Source organism: Homarus americanus, unplaced genomic scaffold (genome assembly GCF_018991925.1).
Source record: "Homarus americanus isolate GMGI-L3 unplaced genomic scaffold, GMGI_Hamer_2.0 scaffold44651, whole genome shotgun sequence".
Lineage (NCBI taxonomy): Eukaryota > Metazoa > Arthropoda > Malacostraca > Decapoda > Nephropidae > Homarus > Homarus americanus.
Window position 1 is genome coordinate 38,144 of NW_024713059.1, and position 21,657 is coordinate 59,800.

A 21,657-nucleotide genomic window follows, 5' to 3' on the forward strand; every position below is an offset into this window, starting at 1 on the left:
CTGATCAAGAACACCGGAGTTCATAACTAAGTATACAGTGATCCAAAATGATAGAGAAGTTATGTTGTTGGTAAGATCGACCCTTCTGGTATGAATATGGAGGCCCAAGCTGCCCAGCAGGTGCACATATATACCTCTACATGAGGGAGAATCACGCATTCGTGACTTCCTCAACGTCTCTCCAGGTATGTTAACGTGTGTTCCCGCCGCCTATTAATTCAGTTTAACTTAGTCAATTTTGGTGAATATCAGTGCTCATGTGTTAACATAGTGAATTCTGTGCCAATTAAGTCGAGTAACGTAGAGATTTAGATATTGTCTGAACCGTTGCCAGGCGTATGTTTTGTATAGTTGAAGTTAGACCTTTAGGCATTCGTGACTTCCTCAACGTCTCTCCAGTGTGTTGAGCTGAATACTCATCGGCTAACGTGGGGCGGTAACCGGGTTGGACGATGCCGTTAATTCGACAGGACTGAACTGGGAAGTCCGTTTCCTGCAAATCAGGCGCCCACTCCCTGAGCGTGTGTCGGTCTACAACCGACCCCTAACAGCGATCTTCATTTGTTGTAGAGACCAGCGTTACCCTGGGGCACTCCTCACGGTTACATAGGCCTAAGTATTATGGTATCTTGTTTGGGGGATACCTAGCAGAAATATAGTATCCCAGGTTAAGTATTGAACCACTGAATGAGAGTTAAAAGTGCCATGTTGTTCCTTGTGAATTAACCGGAGGTATTGTATGTTGAGATAATTGTGGAGTTGTCCAGTGTGCTATGTATTCATCGGTAGTGACCATGAAATGATAATCTGAGAGTATAATGATATAACCAAGAAGTGAAGAGTTAATTTGCTACTTGGTAAGGTAAGACCGAAGGGTCCAGTGATATCATGTGGCAGAGTGACAATACCACAATTGTCGATTGAAGTAATAAGTATTTGGAGGTACTTAATGAGGTAATAAGTTCTTGAAGTGTTTGATGACTTAAGAAATAAATTGCAGTTCTGCTTTGTCAGAGTGAATCTATGATGCATCTTATCCAATCACTGTGTTAATAAATATTGAACTAGTAATCTACGTCTACGAGTATCACCACTCTATCCTTTCCCACATTGGTTCTCAGAAAATAACTAATTCACGTGCCTAGAAGCTCGCTACCTAACAGTTAACTAAGAGATGTTATATTCTAGAAAAATCCTGGGTGGTGGCAGGCTATCGTTGTAAGTATAATAAGTGTGGTAATAACAAAGACATGGTTCCCAGGTTAATCCATGGTTTAGAATATAACTAGAACAAAATATATGGAAGAGATCATAATATATGAAAGGAAAGGAAAAGAAAGAACATTGACTTGGAAAACATAAGCAGAGAAGCATAAGAGTTACTTATATAAGACTATATAAGAATATAAGGTATATAGAGATAAAGAACATATAAGAATATAAGCAAGAATATATAAAGTAAGTATGTGTGTAAAGAACTGAAGAAGGATAAGTATATAAAACAGGATACTCATTGGAAAGACTGCTACAGAACAAATAAGTATATGAATGAATAGAATACTAACTGAAAAATAATATCTATATGGTAAATTATTGAAAAGAGGAAACTCGGCCCGTTACAACGGCACATGTAACTGTAGAGCTTGTTTATGAAAGAACACAAATAGAACAGATGGTTGTATCCACCGAACATCAAGAATACTTGGTTTTCAGCACATTCGTTAAAAGAAAATTGCTAACAAAACCAGATTTTAGCACAATTTATGAATAGACCAGGAATGCACAGACGATCACACTGTTCTCTCACTGCAACTTCTGCTTATCTAGTTTATTAAGGCAATTTTCAGTAAGCAAGATGTCAGCATCATTTACAGTCAGGGAGCATCTAGCTACAGTGCTACTAAGACATAAGGTATAAAAAAACATTTGTTGTGTCAATTTAGATTGCGGATCTTTTTCGAAGATTTGTATTTTAAATTTGTACAAAGTAAATTTGACTTTACATTGTACACTATTTGGTTGATTTGTTCCAATCACTGTTTTCCAAAATGAATATAAAAAATCTTAAATGATTCCTTTTCTCAGGATATGTTTTCAGAAATTACTCTACTTTCGTTTAAATATTTATCATGATCACAACATGGTAATTCATAACCTGGTAATGTCTAGTCAAAAGAGGACATATGTACAAGATTTTACAGTATGCTGCACAGTATTTCAAATTCATGCTCAAATATTGAATACAGTGAACTTTTTTATCGATACAGTACATTTTTTTTTACTATCAACACAGGATATTTTACAATTTACTGTATTATGAGAAATTTTCATGACTCAATATTTTGTCTGGAGAATTACCAGAATTAAGGAACCTCAAATGTTAAATTACCTCCTGGTAGTCTGCTCGTAGAACCCCAACCACTGATGCAACACTGTGTGTTGATAGTTCAGAACTTAGCTTCATTTCTGAACTCATTTGTCAAAAACAGGGAATAATGTATCCCAAAACTATGACAAAATTTGGTCTTGCATGACTGTATCATGAAAGAGTTTTTTACTCCAAGGTATATGGCACTGTCTTTTAGCATTTCTGGATATGCTTTAGTAGGAAACAATGTAATGATCTCACATTTCATCCTTACAAGCACTACTAACATATCTCAACAATTATGAAAAAACATTTCTGCTTTTGATTTGCTACCCTTACAAAAGTGTAGAACTCATATCTGTACCTGATATGCTTTATGTACACTACTTTTGAAATGCTTCCTTTGTATAAAAGTCTTATTTTAACCTGATATTGCACGTGAAGTTCATTATCTTACGTGTCATCTTCTTTTCCAGCATCATTTTTCCCATCAACACATTCATCATCAATTTCTTCTATAGTTTCTTCACCTTCCTCCTCTTCATTAACCTCCTCTATTCCTGTATCAGTTTCTTCCCCATCCTCTTCTTTAATCTTACTGGCTTCCTTTTTCTTATCCTCAGCAATCTGCTTCCACCTTTGTAGGTTTTCCTTGCAGCCATTAAGTAGTGGCTCAGTGTCAGGAATGAGCTTGTGAAGCAGCTCATAGCATGGGATGCAGATGCCAGACAGGAAACCAACCTTCAAGAAAAATGTAGGATTAATCCTGAGGTCCCATTTTACGATGACCATGGATAACACAATTTATTTACTGTACCATCAAGCTTGCAGGATGACCCATATAGCTCCCAGGAATTCTTCATTTGTATGATTGGACTAAACTCCAGAATTCCAATAAAACTAGAAAACCATAGATATAATCTCTTCGAGCTTTACAGAAAGATCTAGGGCAGTTGTTGAAGCTCAGAACTGAGTGGGTCTGCCAACTCATCTACACACAAGGTATTTAGAACCAATGGGGGGAACGAGGCATGAACTGCAAACTACTGAATAGCACAACTTGCACCCAGGATCCAGGGTATAGAACTTATCTCTTCAGCATCACACTGTCCATATCCAGTGATGAATATCTTTAAAGATGTTTGTTCTCCTCTAGAGTATGGACATCAGTGTAACCCACTGGAGGAAAAGTAAGAAGCATACCACTGTGCAGAGAGCATGACCACAAAGGATACAAGCTAGTTGAAAGAGCTGAATGGTTCTCACAAAGTTAGAAACACAAACCTTAGAGGTTCCATCTATAAACTTATGATCCATAATAAAGAACTGCTGATTAACCTGTCTGTTAACTGAATGTAGTTGTAAACAGGTCAAATAAAGTGATGTGATCTTCCTTCCAGTTCCGATGCTTGAAACTGTTCTGGTCTAAGATTGGAGGTTCAATTTTTTTTAAAAACTTAGCACTTTGAAACAGATTCACAACATTGAAGATCTGATAAAAATAAAACTGTTGTCCACCCTTACAGCCAAAAGAAACACTACTTTCATGATAGCCTATTCCAACCCTGACTCAATTAGGGTCCTGTTGTCATCTAAAAACCTTAAAACCAGTTTGAGGGACCATTTTAGGAAAAAGAAACATGAATAGGGTGCCAAAAGCCTTCGATGAACAGTAAATAGAAAAGTTCCTTCAACAGGCATGGTAATGCATACTTGCAGACCAAAGTATAACTAACTAGTGCATGATGCTGAAACTTCCTTAGGAGTCATCAACCTAATATAAATTTGGAATCCTTGGTATTTCCCAACCAACAGCTACTGCCTACTGGTGGATTCCTGAAAGTTCTACAAACTGAGCAATGGTGGTACACTCGGTAAAAAAACTACGTACAGGTGGGGTCCGATGATTTTCCAACTGAACATTCCCATTGTCTTGCAAGGGTTGGTCGGCCTGAATGTAAGACATTTTGTACTTAATTTGGTCAGCCGAAATTAGCTACCTGTATTTCATTGACAATATTGAATTACTTTATTACAATATGACTGGAGAATGTCAGCATATCTAGATAAGTTAAACTGTATGGACTACAGTAACAATGAAAGTGGATGAGTTACCATATAGGAATGCATTATATGTTTGGCAGAATTAGTGGATATAGTAAAGGTATAAGATAATTTTGCAACCGAATTTCGAATCTGTATTTGTATTGCTACTTCACTTTGGGCTAATGCCACATTATGTCACTCTTTATTTGTATTGTAAAATATACCATGCTATTCCAAAACATCTGAACAGCTTCACAGTTTCGCATGCAGTCATAATGGAACCCGACCCAAAGACGTTTTACCCTATGGTCGATAATTCCGGAAAGTCTAGTACTGCACTGGGTTTCGTTTCAGAGTGCCGATCACTTGATTCGAGCACGTGTGGCCGAACCCATACACGTGCAGGTCTACCAATGAGAAAAATGCCTCAGGGGCTTTTTTGAAACACTTCGTTTGTAGTGTTAGTTTGTTTTGTGCAGGAATTGTAATGGTAGTTTTTTTTACCGAGTGTACATTATTTAACCCAAATTGTATCCTAAAATTCTGCAACACTGTAGAGATTGATAGAAGGTTACTTCCCTCTAAAAACAAAGCAATTGTTGAATAATGTCAAAATACAGTACAGTACTGTATTTCAAATTCGGTTATTCATATTTTTCGGTAATTTGAGTGACCCAGAGCCCCTTTTTTGTCAAACTAATGAGGGTATATTGTATTTCATAGACTGTAAAGTACACTGCATAATAGTTGTAAATATTTAATAATTTTTAAAGTTACTATAAAAAAATCAGTCAAAGCACCCTTAAAATTTTTAGCCATGAACACATTCCCCTTCATGGAAAAATTAGCCGTGTATATTGCAATTATGCATATGACAAAAAACTCCGTGAACAGAACCACTGCAATAAACGAGGACTACTGTACCCGTAGTTCTCACCCTTTGGAAGCAAGTTTCCTTTTTCCTTTGTTAACTTTTTTGGTGTTTTTAGGTTTTTAGTTATATTTTGTTTGGTTTTATTAGGAGATGCCAAATATTACATTTTGGTAAAAAAAGATCAGATCAAAGAAAAGACACACACACACTATGATGCTTTGTGTGGTAAACTTGGAACTGCAACTATATCTTTCTTAATAGCTGTAAATATCTAGGTCCCTAGGAGTCCTGCTGCAAAGACTTTCCCAGCAATAAATAAGAGAGTTTCATCATGGTTTGATCGAGGATTCCTTTTAAAGTACCTGGCTTTACATTATAGAAGCAAAAATTTACTGCTCATAAATACTACAATACTGTAGTTGTAAATTTAACATTTGGAATAAGAGTAAAATCCATATTGCTGTGGGTGAGATTAAGAAAATGTAAGAGTAATGTTGGCAAATGAATCACTCACCTGAGACTCTGCCTGATCATCTGTCCTTGTTCTGTCCATCATTGGTATGGGTTTCTTCCCAACAGCTTTCTCAGCATCACCCTACAGGTAAAGCCATATACTGTACTGTAAACTCCTCTATAAAATCATCAAACATTATAAAATACAGTTTGGTACAGTACTGTACAACAATACAGTACACTATAAAAAATATTAAACAATAATATGGCTGGTACTATAAACATACCGGTAATTAAGATATATGAAGAATTGTTCCCAAAATCCTATTTAATGGCTGAGCTAGGAAGGTGTTGACTTGTGCATTACAGCCACGAGTCTTGAGAATGTAAACCAGAGTTTAACCTTTAGAAATTATAGACTGAGACAACTTATTAATTAGTGATGTTTCCCTATCATAAATAAGTACGAAAAGGGATCTTTTAAATACTGTATGAATTATGGTGCGGTTACAATGAAGGTGAGAAAATCTGTCAAACAAGATTTTTTCCTAATGAAGTGAAGCTATGATGCAGTGATGAGACTGCTCTGTTTGCAGGTATGTTTGGCTGATTGGCATAACTCTTCAGCTGCAACTTATAGACCATTTGTCGTACACCTGTAAAAACCCCATATTTCGTACCACTCATAATTCATAGTGTTTTGCTATTACAAAATATACATTACAAATTTCTTAATACATGTACAAGTATTTGGTTAAATTTTGGATTATGACACACATTTATGAATACAGGTATATGCAACGCATATATTAGCATGGGATGCGACTGCCCGGCTCACCTCAGTGTAAACAAGTACATGTAGTATTATTCGTGTCACCTGTCGGTCAGTTCACATTGGTCAGTCATGGAGTACACATCTAACGTCTCCCACAAAAGTTTTTTCCACTTGTTTTTCTATCATTGCCCAGTGTTTGAGCCACTATGTCTGATAACCCTGGACCAAGCACCTCAACAGGTACTGTACCGTACTTAGAAATGTTTAAATTTGAATTGGGAGAATGTGTCCCTCATATTTTGTAAAACTTCATAATTTGTAAGGGCTAGACTTCCTATTACTGTATTTCGAATTATGGGATTTTTACTATATAACAAAAAGAGAAATTTCTCAAAAAAAAAATTTTACAATACGTATAGTACATTAAAAGTTATTCAAAATGTATTTTCTTCAGACAAAATTAAAGATACTGCACACATATAGACTAATTGGAAACAAAAGAATTAAATATTTATCTAGTTTGATTAAGTTGTAGTGAAGAGCTCCTGTGTGTGTGAACTGAAGTGCAGTTTGGAGTCAGGAAACTTAGAGACTGATGGGAAAGTTTATTGATGTATCACTTGACACACAATTTTATGAATGGATGCCAAGATCTTGGCAGCTAGCTGACTTATCTCAGCCTCTACATTGGACCACTGTTAATTGTTTCAGCTGTATTACAGCCCTTCTTAAGTGAAGGAGCGACACAGGCTGATTTTCAACTTTTTCAGCAATTCTCCTTACCCAGGAATTTCCTGAATAGCCATTTGCTACCTCATCACATTAGCCGTGTTCCATGATCACAGCTCATCTTAAACTCAGCTTTTCATCATAATTATTCACTCATACTTAATTACCTTATGAAAACACATTCATATTCTGTCTTTTCTCATTTATGTCCTCTCACACTTGTTCTTCCTGGTACTCATCCTGCCATACCATTTCTTACCTGTTTTTATTCATCTCATCTTACCTGTTCTTACTCATCTAAGATGTTTTATCTGTTTCCTCACATATCTCAATGTTGTTCTTCCATTTTCTTCACAAATTGATATGCTGGACAAAATGTTTTGAAATATTCTCCAGCGCATCATATGGTGATATGCCTGTTACCCATATTGACATAGTAACAGTATTCAAATTTACTGTACATACACACCATTTGTATTTATAAAATATCTGTAGGAATAAAACTTAAATTATTGGTCAGTACAGAATTTATTTTTTTGGGTTGTACATCTCCCACACTAGTCTTACCTCCTTTGCCTTACCTGTGCTCATTAATTAAGTCAGTAACTGAAGTGTACTTTATTGTATTATGCTGTTGTTAACAATGTTGCAGCTATATAATCCAATAGCGTATTACAAATACAGTATAGTCTGCATTTACGCAGATTTGGTTTACGAGTTTGGTCATTTACGTGGCACCTTGCCAGAATGAAAATTTTAAGTTACGCAGTTCATTCCATCATTTACGCGGGAAGCGGCGCCTGGAGGGTGCACATTAGGTCGCTCTTACGTTATCGCTGACGCCATATGACGTATCGGACTGTGATTGGGCCACGCACCCTTACCTCTCTCCGCCGCTAGCTGTGATTGGGCCACGCACCCTTACCTCTCTCCGCCGCTAGCTGTGATTGGGCCACGCACCCTTACCTCTCTCCGCCGCTAGCTGTGATTGGTCTAATGTAACATGACGTGCCCTGCCACCAGAGGGAAGAAGTCGCTGACCTAGCCGGGCCAGTCTCATTGTTCTCAGTTCTCCGCATATACTGTTCTCTCTTGTGCCCACTATTCCCCTCATAATGGCTTCCGCTGGACCCCCACCACCCCCGAGAAACCTTGAACTACCTGGACCAAGCCATGGTTATGTTAAGGAAGTCATTGAGTTGGGGGAAAAAATCAAGACTCATCCTTAACAAAGACACAAGTCAAGCATCGGTATGAAGTGTCTAATAACCTTCTGTCAAAAATTATGGAGCCGTATGTCCAGATGTATCACGACAACATCAATGCTAGTCTTCAACGTAGTATAACGGACTTATTCGCCCACAACTCACCGCAACCACAGCCAGCCCAAGTCAGTGATAGTGACAGTGAGGATATGGACTTTGAGGTGTTTGTCAGGGAGGCCCTGCAAACCTCTGTGAATAGTGATAGTGATTCACCGGAGGGCCACTAATCTGAGCTCTGCCTCGGAACCAGCCGCCATCCCCGTGTACAGACCCATCTCTTCTACTAACGTAAGTGTTAAACACCTTTATATTTGTACAGTAGTGTAGTTTTTTTATTTAGATATTATGTGTGTGTCAATACCATCATAAAATTATGATATTATTTTTACTACAAGGTACGTATTGTGTCGGAAAAAGTGGAGTTTGAGAGTCGGCCCAGTCTCTGTTTCAATTAATCCCATATGTTCTGTTATTTCGTTTACGCATTTCTCGTTTTACGCGGACCTCCACGGGTTCAATTGACTGCGTAAATGCAGACTATACTGTACAATACTGAGTTTGTCTTGTTTTCAGGTATAATGTTGTAATAAGTTGAATAAAGCTTCCAAGTGCTCAACTCTAGTATCCATAGCAGTAGCATTCTTCTTCTGCTCATCTAATGTATGCAGTTCTGCAACTGCTTCATTTGTGCTCACTCAACTCACTTGGCCCAGCTTTGCTCATTCATCCATCTGTTGTCTGATTATACAGTACTCATCTTACTTGGCTTACCACTGCCCATGTTCATTTAACTACCTCAGTCATTCTGATAACAACCATTAAATTCTCACACATATTTCTACCTCACGTCCATGCATTAATTTTCTCAGAGACTCTGTGGCTAATGGTCTCAAATTAAACAAATGCTGGTTTTCTGTGAAGCTATAAAATGCTTCCCAGTAATCATAAATGGGATATACAGTATCTTTATCAAGTAAAGACAAAAAAGAATCAAGGTGTTATCATATTAGAGACAATCTTCATTCAAGGTTACGTGCCATACCTGTTCATAAAACTCCTCAAAAATGACCTTGACAGTCTCAACTTGAACATCCCAAGGCTTGGCAGAGGCACACAGGTCACATGCTGTCATGGCAATAGCCTCAATTAGGAGTCTGTCAGGAAAGAAATAATCAGTTAGGTTACAAGGAAGGAATACCCCGGTAATTGTTCTATATTTAGTCTGGAGTGTGGATTTGTGTGTTGGGGTACATGTTGTGTTTCGAGGTGGATGTAATATCAGGTGGATGTGGGATGGTTTGCTGCTGAAAATTGAGATCTATTGTACTAAATGGTGTACTGTATTCCCAATTGAAAATGGCCATATAATAAATCCCCTCCAATTTAGACCCCTTGAATCTGGAGTCTGCCTCAAAACAGATGCCTTGGGAGGATTTTTGATCAACCTTCAATCCAGACAGAAGTCCAGAATGTGGCAAAATAAAGTCCAGGTACCTGGTAGCACATATGTCTCTCATGTGGCCATGAGCACTTTTAACAAGTGCATATATGAAAAGCATTTTTATACAGAGTTCTATGCAAAAGCAAATGAAAAAAAAGTGTGTGAAGCAGGGGTCTGCAACCTTTATACTGTGATTGGCCACATTACAAACAACAAACAAAAACCAGTAATTGGCTGCAGTCAACACAGTGAAATCATGCATTATGTATTAAATAAAAATAATAAAACATGAAATTTGGCATTAAGATACTGTATATATAACTAAACCATATACAGTATTCAAACAAGTATTGGTTTACATGTACTATACACAACAAACATTTACACAACTAAATTGGTGACAATAAATATTAATGAACATAAAACAATGTTACATATTCAACAAAACAAATAAATGATTACTAAACTCATATGAAATTTGACACTGAATATTCTCTGCAATTTTTGTGAAATCTAGTTCAAATTTAGTAAAAACTACTTCCACAAGATCTGTTGTGAGTGTTAGTGAACTCCGAGCAGTACAGTACGGTAATTGTTCATTACATTAGTCTGCTGGCAACAATAGGTTGACCTAAATATTGAAAACACTATGAAGTTTACTCGTTTCACTGGTAACTGATACAATATTTGTTTTCCAAAAGTTAAAAAATTACTCTATGGTTTTGTGAATGTTTCATGATATTAATCAGCAGGTCCAGAAGCTACAACTGTGTATCAGCAAGATTTTCCGCATCAGTATATGGTGGACAATGAGTGACCTCATCTGCTTACAAAGAAAAGTGTTTGAAGCAAATGAAAACACAATTTTCTTACTCTGAATCTCAGAAAAGACTAACTGTGAATTCTGACTATAATCGCTCCAAGGAGAGAGAGAGAGAGAGAGAGAGAGAGAGAGAGAGAGAGAGAGAGAGACAGAAGTGCGCGTGCGTGCGTGTGTGTGTGTGTGTGTGTGTGTGTGTTGCCAACTGTCAGGTACTATAATGTATCAAATATATTAAACATAAAATAATGAAAGAAAGTTTGTCGTCATACAGTCCTGCCCAGTGACTACTAAATCATTTCACCTTGCCCTTTACTTGTGCCCCCCTGCCTAGTCGATATGTCCCATTGCCTAGTCACCGAGTCCCCCAGCTTAGTCATTTATACCCCTCTGCCAAGTCCTCTCTAGTCTTTTTGTCCCCTCCCTGGTCCATTGTGTCCTTCCCTAGTACTTAGTGTCCAAGCCTCTAGTTCTTTGTCCCCATTTCTGGTCTTCTGTGTTCCCCTGCCTAGTCCTTTGTGTCCCCTTTTTCTATTCCTTCGTGAAACAACTAAGCAGAGGGACACAAAAAACTAAGGTGGGGAACACAAGGGATTACCGGTAGGCAGTGGGACACAAAGTACGAGGTAGGAGGCCATAAAAGACTAGACAGGAAGACAGACACCACTTGATGGCAAACTTGTCCATGATCTTGCTGAAGTCTAATTCTTGTGGTGAATCTGCAGCAGAGCCAGCACCTGTGATAAACTATAATCTGGTGGTAGAAGCGGTAACCTTTTTGTCATGTGAGGCTAAAACTCACGTCACCTTACGACTAAAGTCTCTCAGCTTGGTGATTCCTTTGAAATGTTGACAACTTGACACCGAATAACTAGTGTCGGGTTGGCGGCATAATGTAGAGATAAATTACCTTCACCCGACATAGGTCACTGATCCTGGTACACTAATGACAAGTGGCTTGTTTATGTTGTTTACCACTAGCCAGGAATATGTACGAGTTGGTCTTGGCACGAGTCGACACTTGACCTGACATGATTCAGTCTAATGTGACATCATGTGAGTCTTCTGAGAAAAGGTCCCCCCCCCCCTTAATCCGCCACTGTCCAGATTTATAAAGAGTACTGTATTAGATTTGGTGTTTGATGCATCAAGTGTTTAGACAACCTTAATTTACCTTAGCCAGCCCCTCATTTCATATTTTGGATGCCGTCATGCCAGCCACATATAAATTTTCTTGCCACACATGGCCAGAAATGCAAGGATTGTGGCCCTGAGGTCTAAATAAAAGAGGAGGGAAATATTGTGTGTTTTATTGCCTGAGGTACGAGTGAGTGTTTTGAGAAAGCCTTTGGAGTGTGGATCAATTTAGTGGAGAAGACTATAATATTAGAGTACAGGTAATTAATTGTTTCATAATATTTTGTAATTTTAAAGTCATTAGAGCTGAAAACTAAGAACATTTAAACTTTCTGGATAAAAACACCCAGCGATATCAAACTCGAATGACTAGCCAATTTAGGACCCCTTCTGTTCAATTTGTGAGCATTTATGAGGGGGATTTCTCAAGAGAGATGTCATCAAATTGCACCTTCCACTGTGGTCTGGCACCCTCACAAGTAACCCAATACCTGCTTAGCCTATTTGAATAGTATAGTACACTCACCTGTGGTCTGGATTTTCCCACTCAAAAAGTTTATCTTCAACCAGTTTGATGAGTCTGGCCTTGTTTGGGAAGAACAGTGCTAAGTCTGTAGCAAGGATGCAGTGTTTTATGTTTCCCAACACTTGCTTATACTCTGTTGAAGTCAGCTTCCCAAAGATGTTGTGGCCCTCCTGCAATGATCTCAACAATTATATATCTGTACAAACTCTTTCTACACCACTAACATAGTTTCACTTAACATCAAATATTATTATTATCATAGCTAACCTTTTCACCTTCAGATCTACTTCCACAAAACAGTGGTTCATATATAACTAGACGAGTTACCCTGTTTTGCCTGAGTGGAAGGACAGGAGATAGTGCATTAGGGGGCAGGGAAAAAACACTTTTATTTGAGTTGCAGGCTGCACTTTTCAGGCATCGTTTGTATGGCTGTAACAAACACCTGTGCAAAATTTCATGCCATTTCATGCATACCTACCCTGCCGCATCGCGAACGACTTTTTGTCAACTTTTAGTGTATACCAAAAATTAGGTGTCATTTAATGTTTTCCAGGATAATGATAAATTTTACATGGGTGACATCGATTTAATTCACATGTTATTTTACAGGTACACCGTATAGAAAATCATTACAAGTTCATATTGAAATTCTTTTTTGTGCGGAACCTTGGCATCATTTTCCTAGACAATAATCTTTGCCTAATATATCCATCTCTCGATTCGTATCCCGTCACTTCAGTGCAAGCTTCAGTCATCACTTTTATGCCTCTCTCGACCGCCTGAGTGCTGTTTGGCCACTTGGGCACCACTAATGGTGTCTCAAGAATGTCATTAACCTGTAGATTTGACAGAGAAGCAATGTAAGGAGGCTCAGTCTTGAGTTCATTCCTCCAGTTAATCATGGAATGATAGTTTTTTGCTTGCCACTTTAGTTTCGGAGTCACCACCTTTCTCATGTTGACTACAGGAGGCACATCCTCATTCCCATCTCCATCTTTACCCTCCTCATCAGTATAGTTTAACAAATTCTCGTCAACAGCAGCATCAGAATCTTCCTCCTCCTCTTCAGATCTGCCAGTGCATTCTTCCTTTTGCTGATTCTCCTCTCTAATTTTTCTTATCATTGAGACAGCTTTTTCTCTAACAGTCATGTCCTCATCTGCACACATACCAAGAAGAAGTTGATCTGTGTGGGCGAAGTATGCATTTCTCTGGACAGCCTTCTTCACTATCGTCTCCTCCTCACTATTCAGGTGTTTCATATATAGCAGGGACTGGAATACGTTCCTTGAGCCGTGTGTTACGTAAGGGTGTATCTTGATGTAAAACCACATTGGAGCACTGAACTTTATTATTGTAATGACAATTCTTTTCAACTCATGGCTGGGTCTTGATGTTGCTACATACAGCCTGAGGATTCTACTCCATAAGGTGTTCCACCTTGACACACAGGGAGGACCTGGCTCAATAGCAGCCAAGTCATCTTCAACAACACCTGTGATAACTCCTTTACAATTCCTATACAGGTATTTCTGATCCCAGGACAGATTTTTCTCCACTTCATCATTAAACACAGGGAAATCAGGGAAACTGACTGGCTGGAAGACGACAACTGGAAGCTCAGACAAAGACTCCTTGATCTGCTTTCCAATGGGACCACGCCAATGCTCAGGACCACTTGGTTTACCATCATAGTGATAAAAAACTGCGCGGAAAGGCAGCTCATTTCCGTGAAGCTGACATATGAAATAATGGAGCGGGTGACCAAGTAACATTTCAAGATGATGAATGACTCCATTTTCTGATCCTACATTTACATTGGTTCCATCACAACCAACACACACAATGGGCTGCTGGGTTAGATTTTTCTCCACCAGAAACTCGTGAATAGTTTTGGCAATCTGCTTTCCGTGTCCAGTCTTGGGAGTCACATGTGTGAGATATTCATTGCCAGGCTCAACCATGATGACATAATGATCTTTCACCATCATCCTCGAACTCCATTTCTCGGTCTTCTCATTCTTTATCATCACACGAGTGGCAGTCTTCTTACCATCAAAATAGAGTGACGTCAAATTATCTAAACTAGCCATCTCAATTTCTTGCCTCTTAAATCGGTATTTTTGTCTCGCATCCCGCAGCTTATGTGGTCCAATAACCTGACTCTTGTCATCCTTTGTGAGAATGCCATAGTCAGTTAAGGTGGCAGTAGCAATGGCAGCTCCAGCATAATCACTAATCAAGTATCGGTCACAAGCGGCAGCCAGTGTAGGGAGTCTTGTCCGGTTCTGTGAACTGGTGTCTGTCAGAGCCCTTGGATCAGGGACAAAATCAGCATCAGTATTGACGAGAGGAATATCTCTTGAATCATCTGAATTATCCTCAACATCAGGAATATCTCCAGCTACCAGATATTTATGTTTTTGCTCAAGCTGTCTCCTAACTCTGTCCGCATCATGCTTCTCTCTTGCCGTCACTCTGTCCCACATCTTCGTCACTTTCATGTCAACCCCTGCAATCTTCATCTTCCTGTCACCTCGCTGGTCAAGGACAAGACAACTTAAATGAAATAAGAGATATGAAAAAAAAGTTGATAAACACTGAACAGAACATTGCACCGCCACAGCGGCTGTTTGGCTAGTACTGTAGGTAAATTTAAAAATTTCAGTAGAAAATGCGGCAGACTAAACCTCGACATATCAGCTTCAAATTTGGCATGGAGTCTTAGATATGTATAAGGAACAATGCCTGAAGAGTGCAGCTTTGAGCAAAATTTCACTGCCCCCTATACTAGTGCATGGTCTAGAGACCACCCACACCTCCCTATCAAATTTAAGCTCTATCTTCAAAACTGTGGTAATGTATAAGAAAAAAAACACACGCACGCACGCACGCACACACACAGTATTCTACATACCCGGTATATAGATGGCAGATACTCTACATTAATTACTATTCAATGACTTGTATTGTTGTTTCTTTTGAGCATCAAATAGGAAATTTTCATATATACTTATACAACTGAACTCTTCACAAAGTTCAGAACTTGTGATTAAAAAGCCAGGAACAGTAATGTAACAGCAAATGACAATATCATATGACTTTCAGACTAGATTCTGGAAATATTGTGACCCCCAAAAGAGGATCCTATATACGTATAAGCCCGAGAATCATGGAAATGAACCACCTGGAACAATGTGTATACAACCACACTTTGCAGAATTCCACTTCATTGCATATGGCAGGTCCCTTAAAACCTGAGATGCGATATATCAAAGACTGATTAATATACATGAGACTGGTCTATACTGTTTGGTTTATGTACAATCAAAAGTTTGTGTTTGTTCGTAACACATTAATAGCGCTCTCTCCACCAACATATGGCAGCATCATCTTGTTGTGACTGGACTGCAGGTCACTTGCCCTGTATGTCCCGCCAGCAGATCATACAGGGCAAGTGAGCACGACTGCTGGTGGGCAGGTAAGCAGGGCAGGTGAGCCCTTGGGAAATATTGGTCATTTTAGAGCGACTGCCTGTAGGACATACGAGGCAGGTGAACATGACAGCTGATGAAACATACAGTCCAGGTGAGCTCAACAGACAGAAGGACATACAGGGCAGGTGAGTGACTGCTGATGAGACATATGGGGCAGGTAAGCGTGACCGCTGGTGGAACATATGGTACAGGTGAGCTTCAAAGCCGGTGGGATACACAGGACAGGTGAGCGTGATCACCGCTGGGACATACAGGGCAGGTGAGCGTGACCTTGAGTGGGACATACAGGGCACGTGAACACAAAGGAACAAGCGGGGCAGGTGGGCATAAAGGAACACATGGGGCAGGTTAGCTTATCCCCCACTAATGAAAATGCAGCCCACATTGTTCTGATGAATGAGTAGACATGAGGTATTTTCAGTTGGTCAGTGGTTGGGGGAAAAGAGGTAGTCACGTGTCCGGATTATGACTGAGCTTGAGGTGAATGGGTCTTGCTCGAGCTATGTGATAACTGACCCATTAGCTCCCAGACAACTGTAACTTCTTTCTCACCCTTTAAGCACTAAAGCATAGGTTAGAAGGGTAAACTTTAAATTATTGCCCCAACTTGCTTAGGTTTGAGGTTTTCTGGGATCCAGGAAAGGAGTATCTCACCTGCTGAAGGATGGTGACAGTCTGGTTGAAGTGGTGGTGCTCAAGAGTAGAGGTGGTGTAGATGGCTGCCAGTGGACTTTCAGTCTCCAGCATGAATTTGTTGTTCTTACCACGATGGTCCAGGTCATGACAGAGGGACCCAATGAACAGGGCGAGGCACTGTGTGCGCCATAGCAAAATAAAATAAAATAATTGAAATTTTTATTATGGAAAATCTAAGGCAACTAGAAAAAATATATGCACCCACCGGCAAAAAAAAAATCAAAGTCCAAAAACAATTGAGAATTTAGAATACTGTATTGAAGTCATTCAAACAGCTTGAAGTGCTCGTCAAGAATTCAATGAAGCCTTTAAAATTTCATTACTCTCCACTGAATAACTTTTCATAATCTTACTAACAACATTGAGCTGGACACAAGTACTTTCTATTTCTACTTTAATGGTTTTTCTACTTCCCTGGCCGTTCTCTTCCTCTGGTTCCTCTGTACCTCAGATGACCCTATCCCAAGTTCATTCTGCTCCCTTGGTCTCCATACTATTCTAGCTATCCCATGCCTACATACTCCCTGGCTTTCCCCACTCCAGAAACCCCAATGGGAGCATGTGTGTGTCACCTCGAGGGGTCGGAAGGCCTTGGGGGCGTGCTTGATGATGGTGTACATGGAGTTGGCGACGCTGAAGCCATGCGTCCAATTGTGGTAAGGCACCCGTCGGTAGTTCTTCTTCACCGTCAGCGTGAACCGGATCAGGTTATCCTTTTCAAACCGTGACAAACCGAACAAGTCCACAAACATATAGATGGCGTGACGCACCTTGTCCATGTCCTCCAGGAATATGGGGCAGAAGTAGTAGCTGTAGAAGGTGGCAGAGTTAGAACAAGTTGGCTGATGTTAAACAGATGGAAGCAGGTGGTGAAGGGTGAGGAGTTACAGGCAGGGCAGGTGGTGAAGGGTGAGGAGTTACAGGCAGGGCAGGTGGTGAAGGGTGAGGAGTTACAGGCAGGTGGTGAAGGGTGAGGAGTTACAGGCAGGGTAGGTGGTGAAGGGTGAGGAGTTACAGGCAGGTGGTGAAGGGTGAGGAGTTGCAGGCAGGTGGTGAAGGGTGAGGAGTTACAGTTGCAGGCAGGTGATGAAGGGTGAGGAGTTACAAGAAGATGGTGAAGGGTGAGGAGTTACAGGCAGGTGGTGAAGGGTGAGGAGTTACAGGCAGGTGATGAAGGGTGAGGAGTTACAGGCAGGTGGTGAAGGGTGAGGAGTTACAGGCAGGTGGTGAAGGGGTGAGAGTTACAGGCAGGGTAGGTGGTGAAGGGTGAAGAGTTACAAGGTGGTGAAGGGTGAAGAGTTACAGGTGGGTGGTGAAGGGTGAGGAGTTAGGCAGGGTAGGTGGTGAAGGGTGAGAGTTACAGGCAGGTGAAGGGTGAGGAGTTACAGGCAGGGCAGCAGGCAGGTGGTGAAGGGTGAGGAGTTACAGGCAGGTGGTGAAGGGTGAGGAGTTACAGGCAGGGCAGGTGGTGAAGGGTGAGGAGTTACAGGCAGGTGAGGGACTGGAGGATCCACAGAATACTGTCCTTAGGTAGTGATGTGGCACGCACACATACACACAGGCACACTCGCACGTCATCATCAAGGATTTTGTACTGTAGGAGGTGCACATTTTGGTTGAATGATTTTTTTTTATCGTCTTGTGCACATTCTCCTACCATATGTAGTGGGATACAATTACTGTGTAACTATTAATTTTTCCAATAACATTAAGGAACAGGAATCTGTCTTTCTTCAGTTTTCCAAAGGATCCAGTACGCCTCATTCCCCAATTGTAAATGTCTAGATCCACCATTGAAAATTATGTAGCCTCAAAAAATAACTCTCCTGGAAATAAGCATCTGACAGCATTGTTGGCTATTTTTGGTCAAACAGCCAAACTGTTTACCACTGTTGTATACCTGCACTGTCTTAGACACATAGAAAACTGTACACTCCCACGGCCCTACATTGTCTATAGTCATGATGAACTGTTCACCTGCATAGTTTAAATAACATGCCTATCCAATTTAATTGTAAACCTGTATGACAATTTCACTGAATAAATTTTATTATTATTTCTATTTCAAACATCAAATAATGTAGCTTGATCTTCAAACTTTTCCACTGTAGTAGCTTAATCTTATTACCCCCAGTATTAAATTTCCAGCAATACATCAGTAGTTGTGTAGTTTTGCAGCTGTACGGTAGATTTTTAAAAACGTTGGACATCATTAAACTAGCGAGCACAAAATAAGATGTGAAAAGGTAACGTCACTGCCAACTCCGTTATCAACTTGTAAAAGCAGTGATGTTCTGTACATAACTACTAACATAGTAACCTGTTCAAAACATTTACTACCAAGTGCAATAGTTAACTGTCTGTGATCTTTTTTCCTATTAAATGTTGCAAAACTGGTGTAAGAAGTAGCTATCACCACCACTACTACTGAAGAGTTTATTCCCCTAAGGATGTAAACTCGCTTTTGTTCTTGGATGAGACAAAACAAAAGGCTAGGATAATGATTTTTTTTACCCTTAATTGTGAATCTTGTATCTTGGCATATCTTGGAATTTTTTTAATCATATACAGTACCTGTATATCACAAAATAAAGGTAATAAAAATTTAATGTTAATTTTTTTTTATAAAATATGACAGCTTTTTACCATGAATAAAGTCAGTAGCTATTAGGATCTGTGTATTGAGATTTCTTGGTGGTAATATTTAGGATATGGCTGTAAAATTGTACTATACCGTATTTCTTTATGGTTTAGTTATTATGGTAATATACTGGATCAAAGAAAAAATCATGTACAGTACCTATATAATAGGAAAAATAATCAACTTAGAAATATCTAAATGCACATGTTGTGCATAAAAGTATGAGGATAAAACAAAACGAGACTCATAAAATTGAATAAGAATTGGTGGAGCCTTAGTGGTATAAAGCTCAATAATTTGGCGATAAAAAAATCCGAGAAAAAGAGCTTCAAAGTTATATATCACTAATTATTGTACATGGTAGATGGGATATGCTTTGAATAAAATTAATGAGGCATTTTACGTGACATGACTGTGGTGTGCATATGTTAGATATGTTAGTACTGGAATTATTTTGGCCTTTACCAGTTGTAATAAACCTCATCATCAGCAGGCAACAAGGGTCAAGGCGTGGTTTCTCCCCCCACCTTTCTCTTACCTCTACGTGTTTTTCCATTCTCCCTGCTTTCCAATATCTTTCTTCAGTCTTAGTGGCATGTCTAATTATGATTACCCAAAAAGGTAGAAAAATAAAGCGTACACGAGGTGGCAATCACTAGAACTCAGTGCGTCTTTTTCGGTCGATTACAAGCACCAGTCACCAGTAGCACCACCATCGAGGGGAATGAAAATTTTAACACTGAGTGAACCATCCTCCTATAGTACAGAATCCTTGTCCTCATCCACAACAAACCTGATATAAATTAGTACAATTCTCTCTCTGTGTATTTAAACAAACAAATTCTTTCCTTGTATCTATGCCATAAACTTTCACTTACACCATCTTGTACAGGGGGTATTCATTTATTCTACAGGCCAGTACACTTTTCCCATCTCTCATTCTCTTTATATTCATCTTCTCATAAGTTAACTGTTGTTATTACATTGTTTACACCTACACTGTGTTCATTAATCAGTCAGTCCTTCTCTATTCACATTAAACTAAGATTATTCCTCGGAACTTTCACTCAGGCGACATCTTATTCCATATTTCACTAATAATAAAAAAAGCGAGATTAGGTAATTTCTTTCTGGAAACCCTAAACATAGACATTTACTTACTTTTGTCTGTGATGTTATTGGTGTGCATGTGTGTGTGCATGTGTGTGTGTGTGTGTGTGTGTGTGTAAACTGATTAACTAAAATAGAGTAAAGGACACTGTTTAAGATCTGACTTGAAGTGTATATAAGAAAAAGTATTGTTGCTGATTTACTGAGATTTAGAGGACCATTGTGACTCTTAAGCTACAAAAGGAAGGTGAACATCAAACAGGCTGCCACACGGTACATAATTCAGCCATCATCATGACATTGGTCGATTAATTAATACAAACATGACTGTAAAAGGCCTTTATACACTTAATGGTGGTAATGCGAGCAGCACGGCGGTTTGACAACAGGTAGGAGGGTGAACCTCTCTGGTTATGGGGTAGCCTAATAAGTTAGGAGACATCTGGGGGTAAAGTCTCCTGTACAGTACTTTGTATTGTGCATATTGGTGATTCATTTCAGTCTAGAAAAAATCATGAAATTATTTATTCTGTCTATGTAACTTCCCTCATTCTGTGACACATTTATATGGTATTTATCTAATGTTGTACCATTTCAAAGGCAACAAGTTGTTTAATCCGACTTTAATGTTAGAACGAACGTCTACCACACGTCGCTGCTGCCATCATACTTAACTTCAACATCACCCAAAATATTAACAAGAAAATATTAACTTAATTAACTACTTCAAGCCAAATATAAACATGAATAGTGTCTCAGCTGTTGACTGGTTGTGCTCACTAATGCTACGTGAGATGAAGTCTACTCTACAGTACTTGACTGTAAACAGTATAAAGCATAAACAAACCAATATAAAGACTACAGCAGCACCTACAGTAAGCAGATCACATATCTACAACAACTCTGAGATAGTAAACATATTGACTGTAGTTAGAGAAGACAGTAGCCAACACATGAGTACAGTAGTTGAAATGAGTAGAACGGTCAATATGATGGGACGGTGATAAAGGAAGATTATTCAGTGTTTAAGAATAAACCACTTAGCAATATTGGTCTTGGCTTGAACTGCACACTTAACTGTTGAGGGTTTTACCATTTAACACATTTAAAATCTATCTCAACTAACCTTTTATGGAGTAGTGTTGCAGGTAGTTATTTTATTCTGGCTAACACTCAATGGATTAAACTGTTGTCCTTTCTCAATAGTCATAACTTTTTGCAGATGTGGACAACTTTCACCTCCCGAGTCATCAGAAGTGACTATCTCCAGAAATAT

The 21,657-nt window shown here is 39.2% G+C and overlaps 1 protein-coding gene across 1 annotated transcript in view; it reads right to left on the minus strand.

Annotated features, from left to right (window-relative positions):
- Positions 1–1,470: 1,470 nt before the first annotated feature.
- The window catches only part of LOC121865665 (probable 3',5'-cyclic phosphodiesterase pde-5), a 115,407-nt gene continuing 95,220 nt past the window's right edge, over positions 1,471–21,657 (minus strand). The window contains 6 exon segments of the mRNA XM_042365190.1: positions 1,471–3,109; positions 5,803–5,883; positions 9,553–9,664; positions 12,435–12,604; positions 16,589–16,747; positions 17,203–17,440. Of these exon segments, the coding sequence (XP_042221124.1) occupies positions 2,822–3,109; positions 5,803–5,883; positions 9,553–9,664; positions 12,435–12,604; positions 16,589–16,747; positions 17,203–17,440 (1,048 nt within the window). The 3' untranslated portion in view covers positions 1,471–2,821.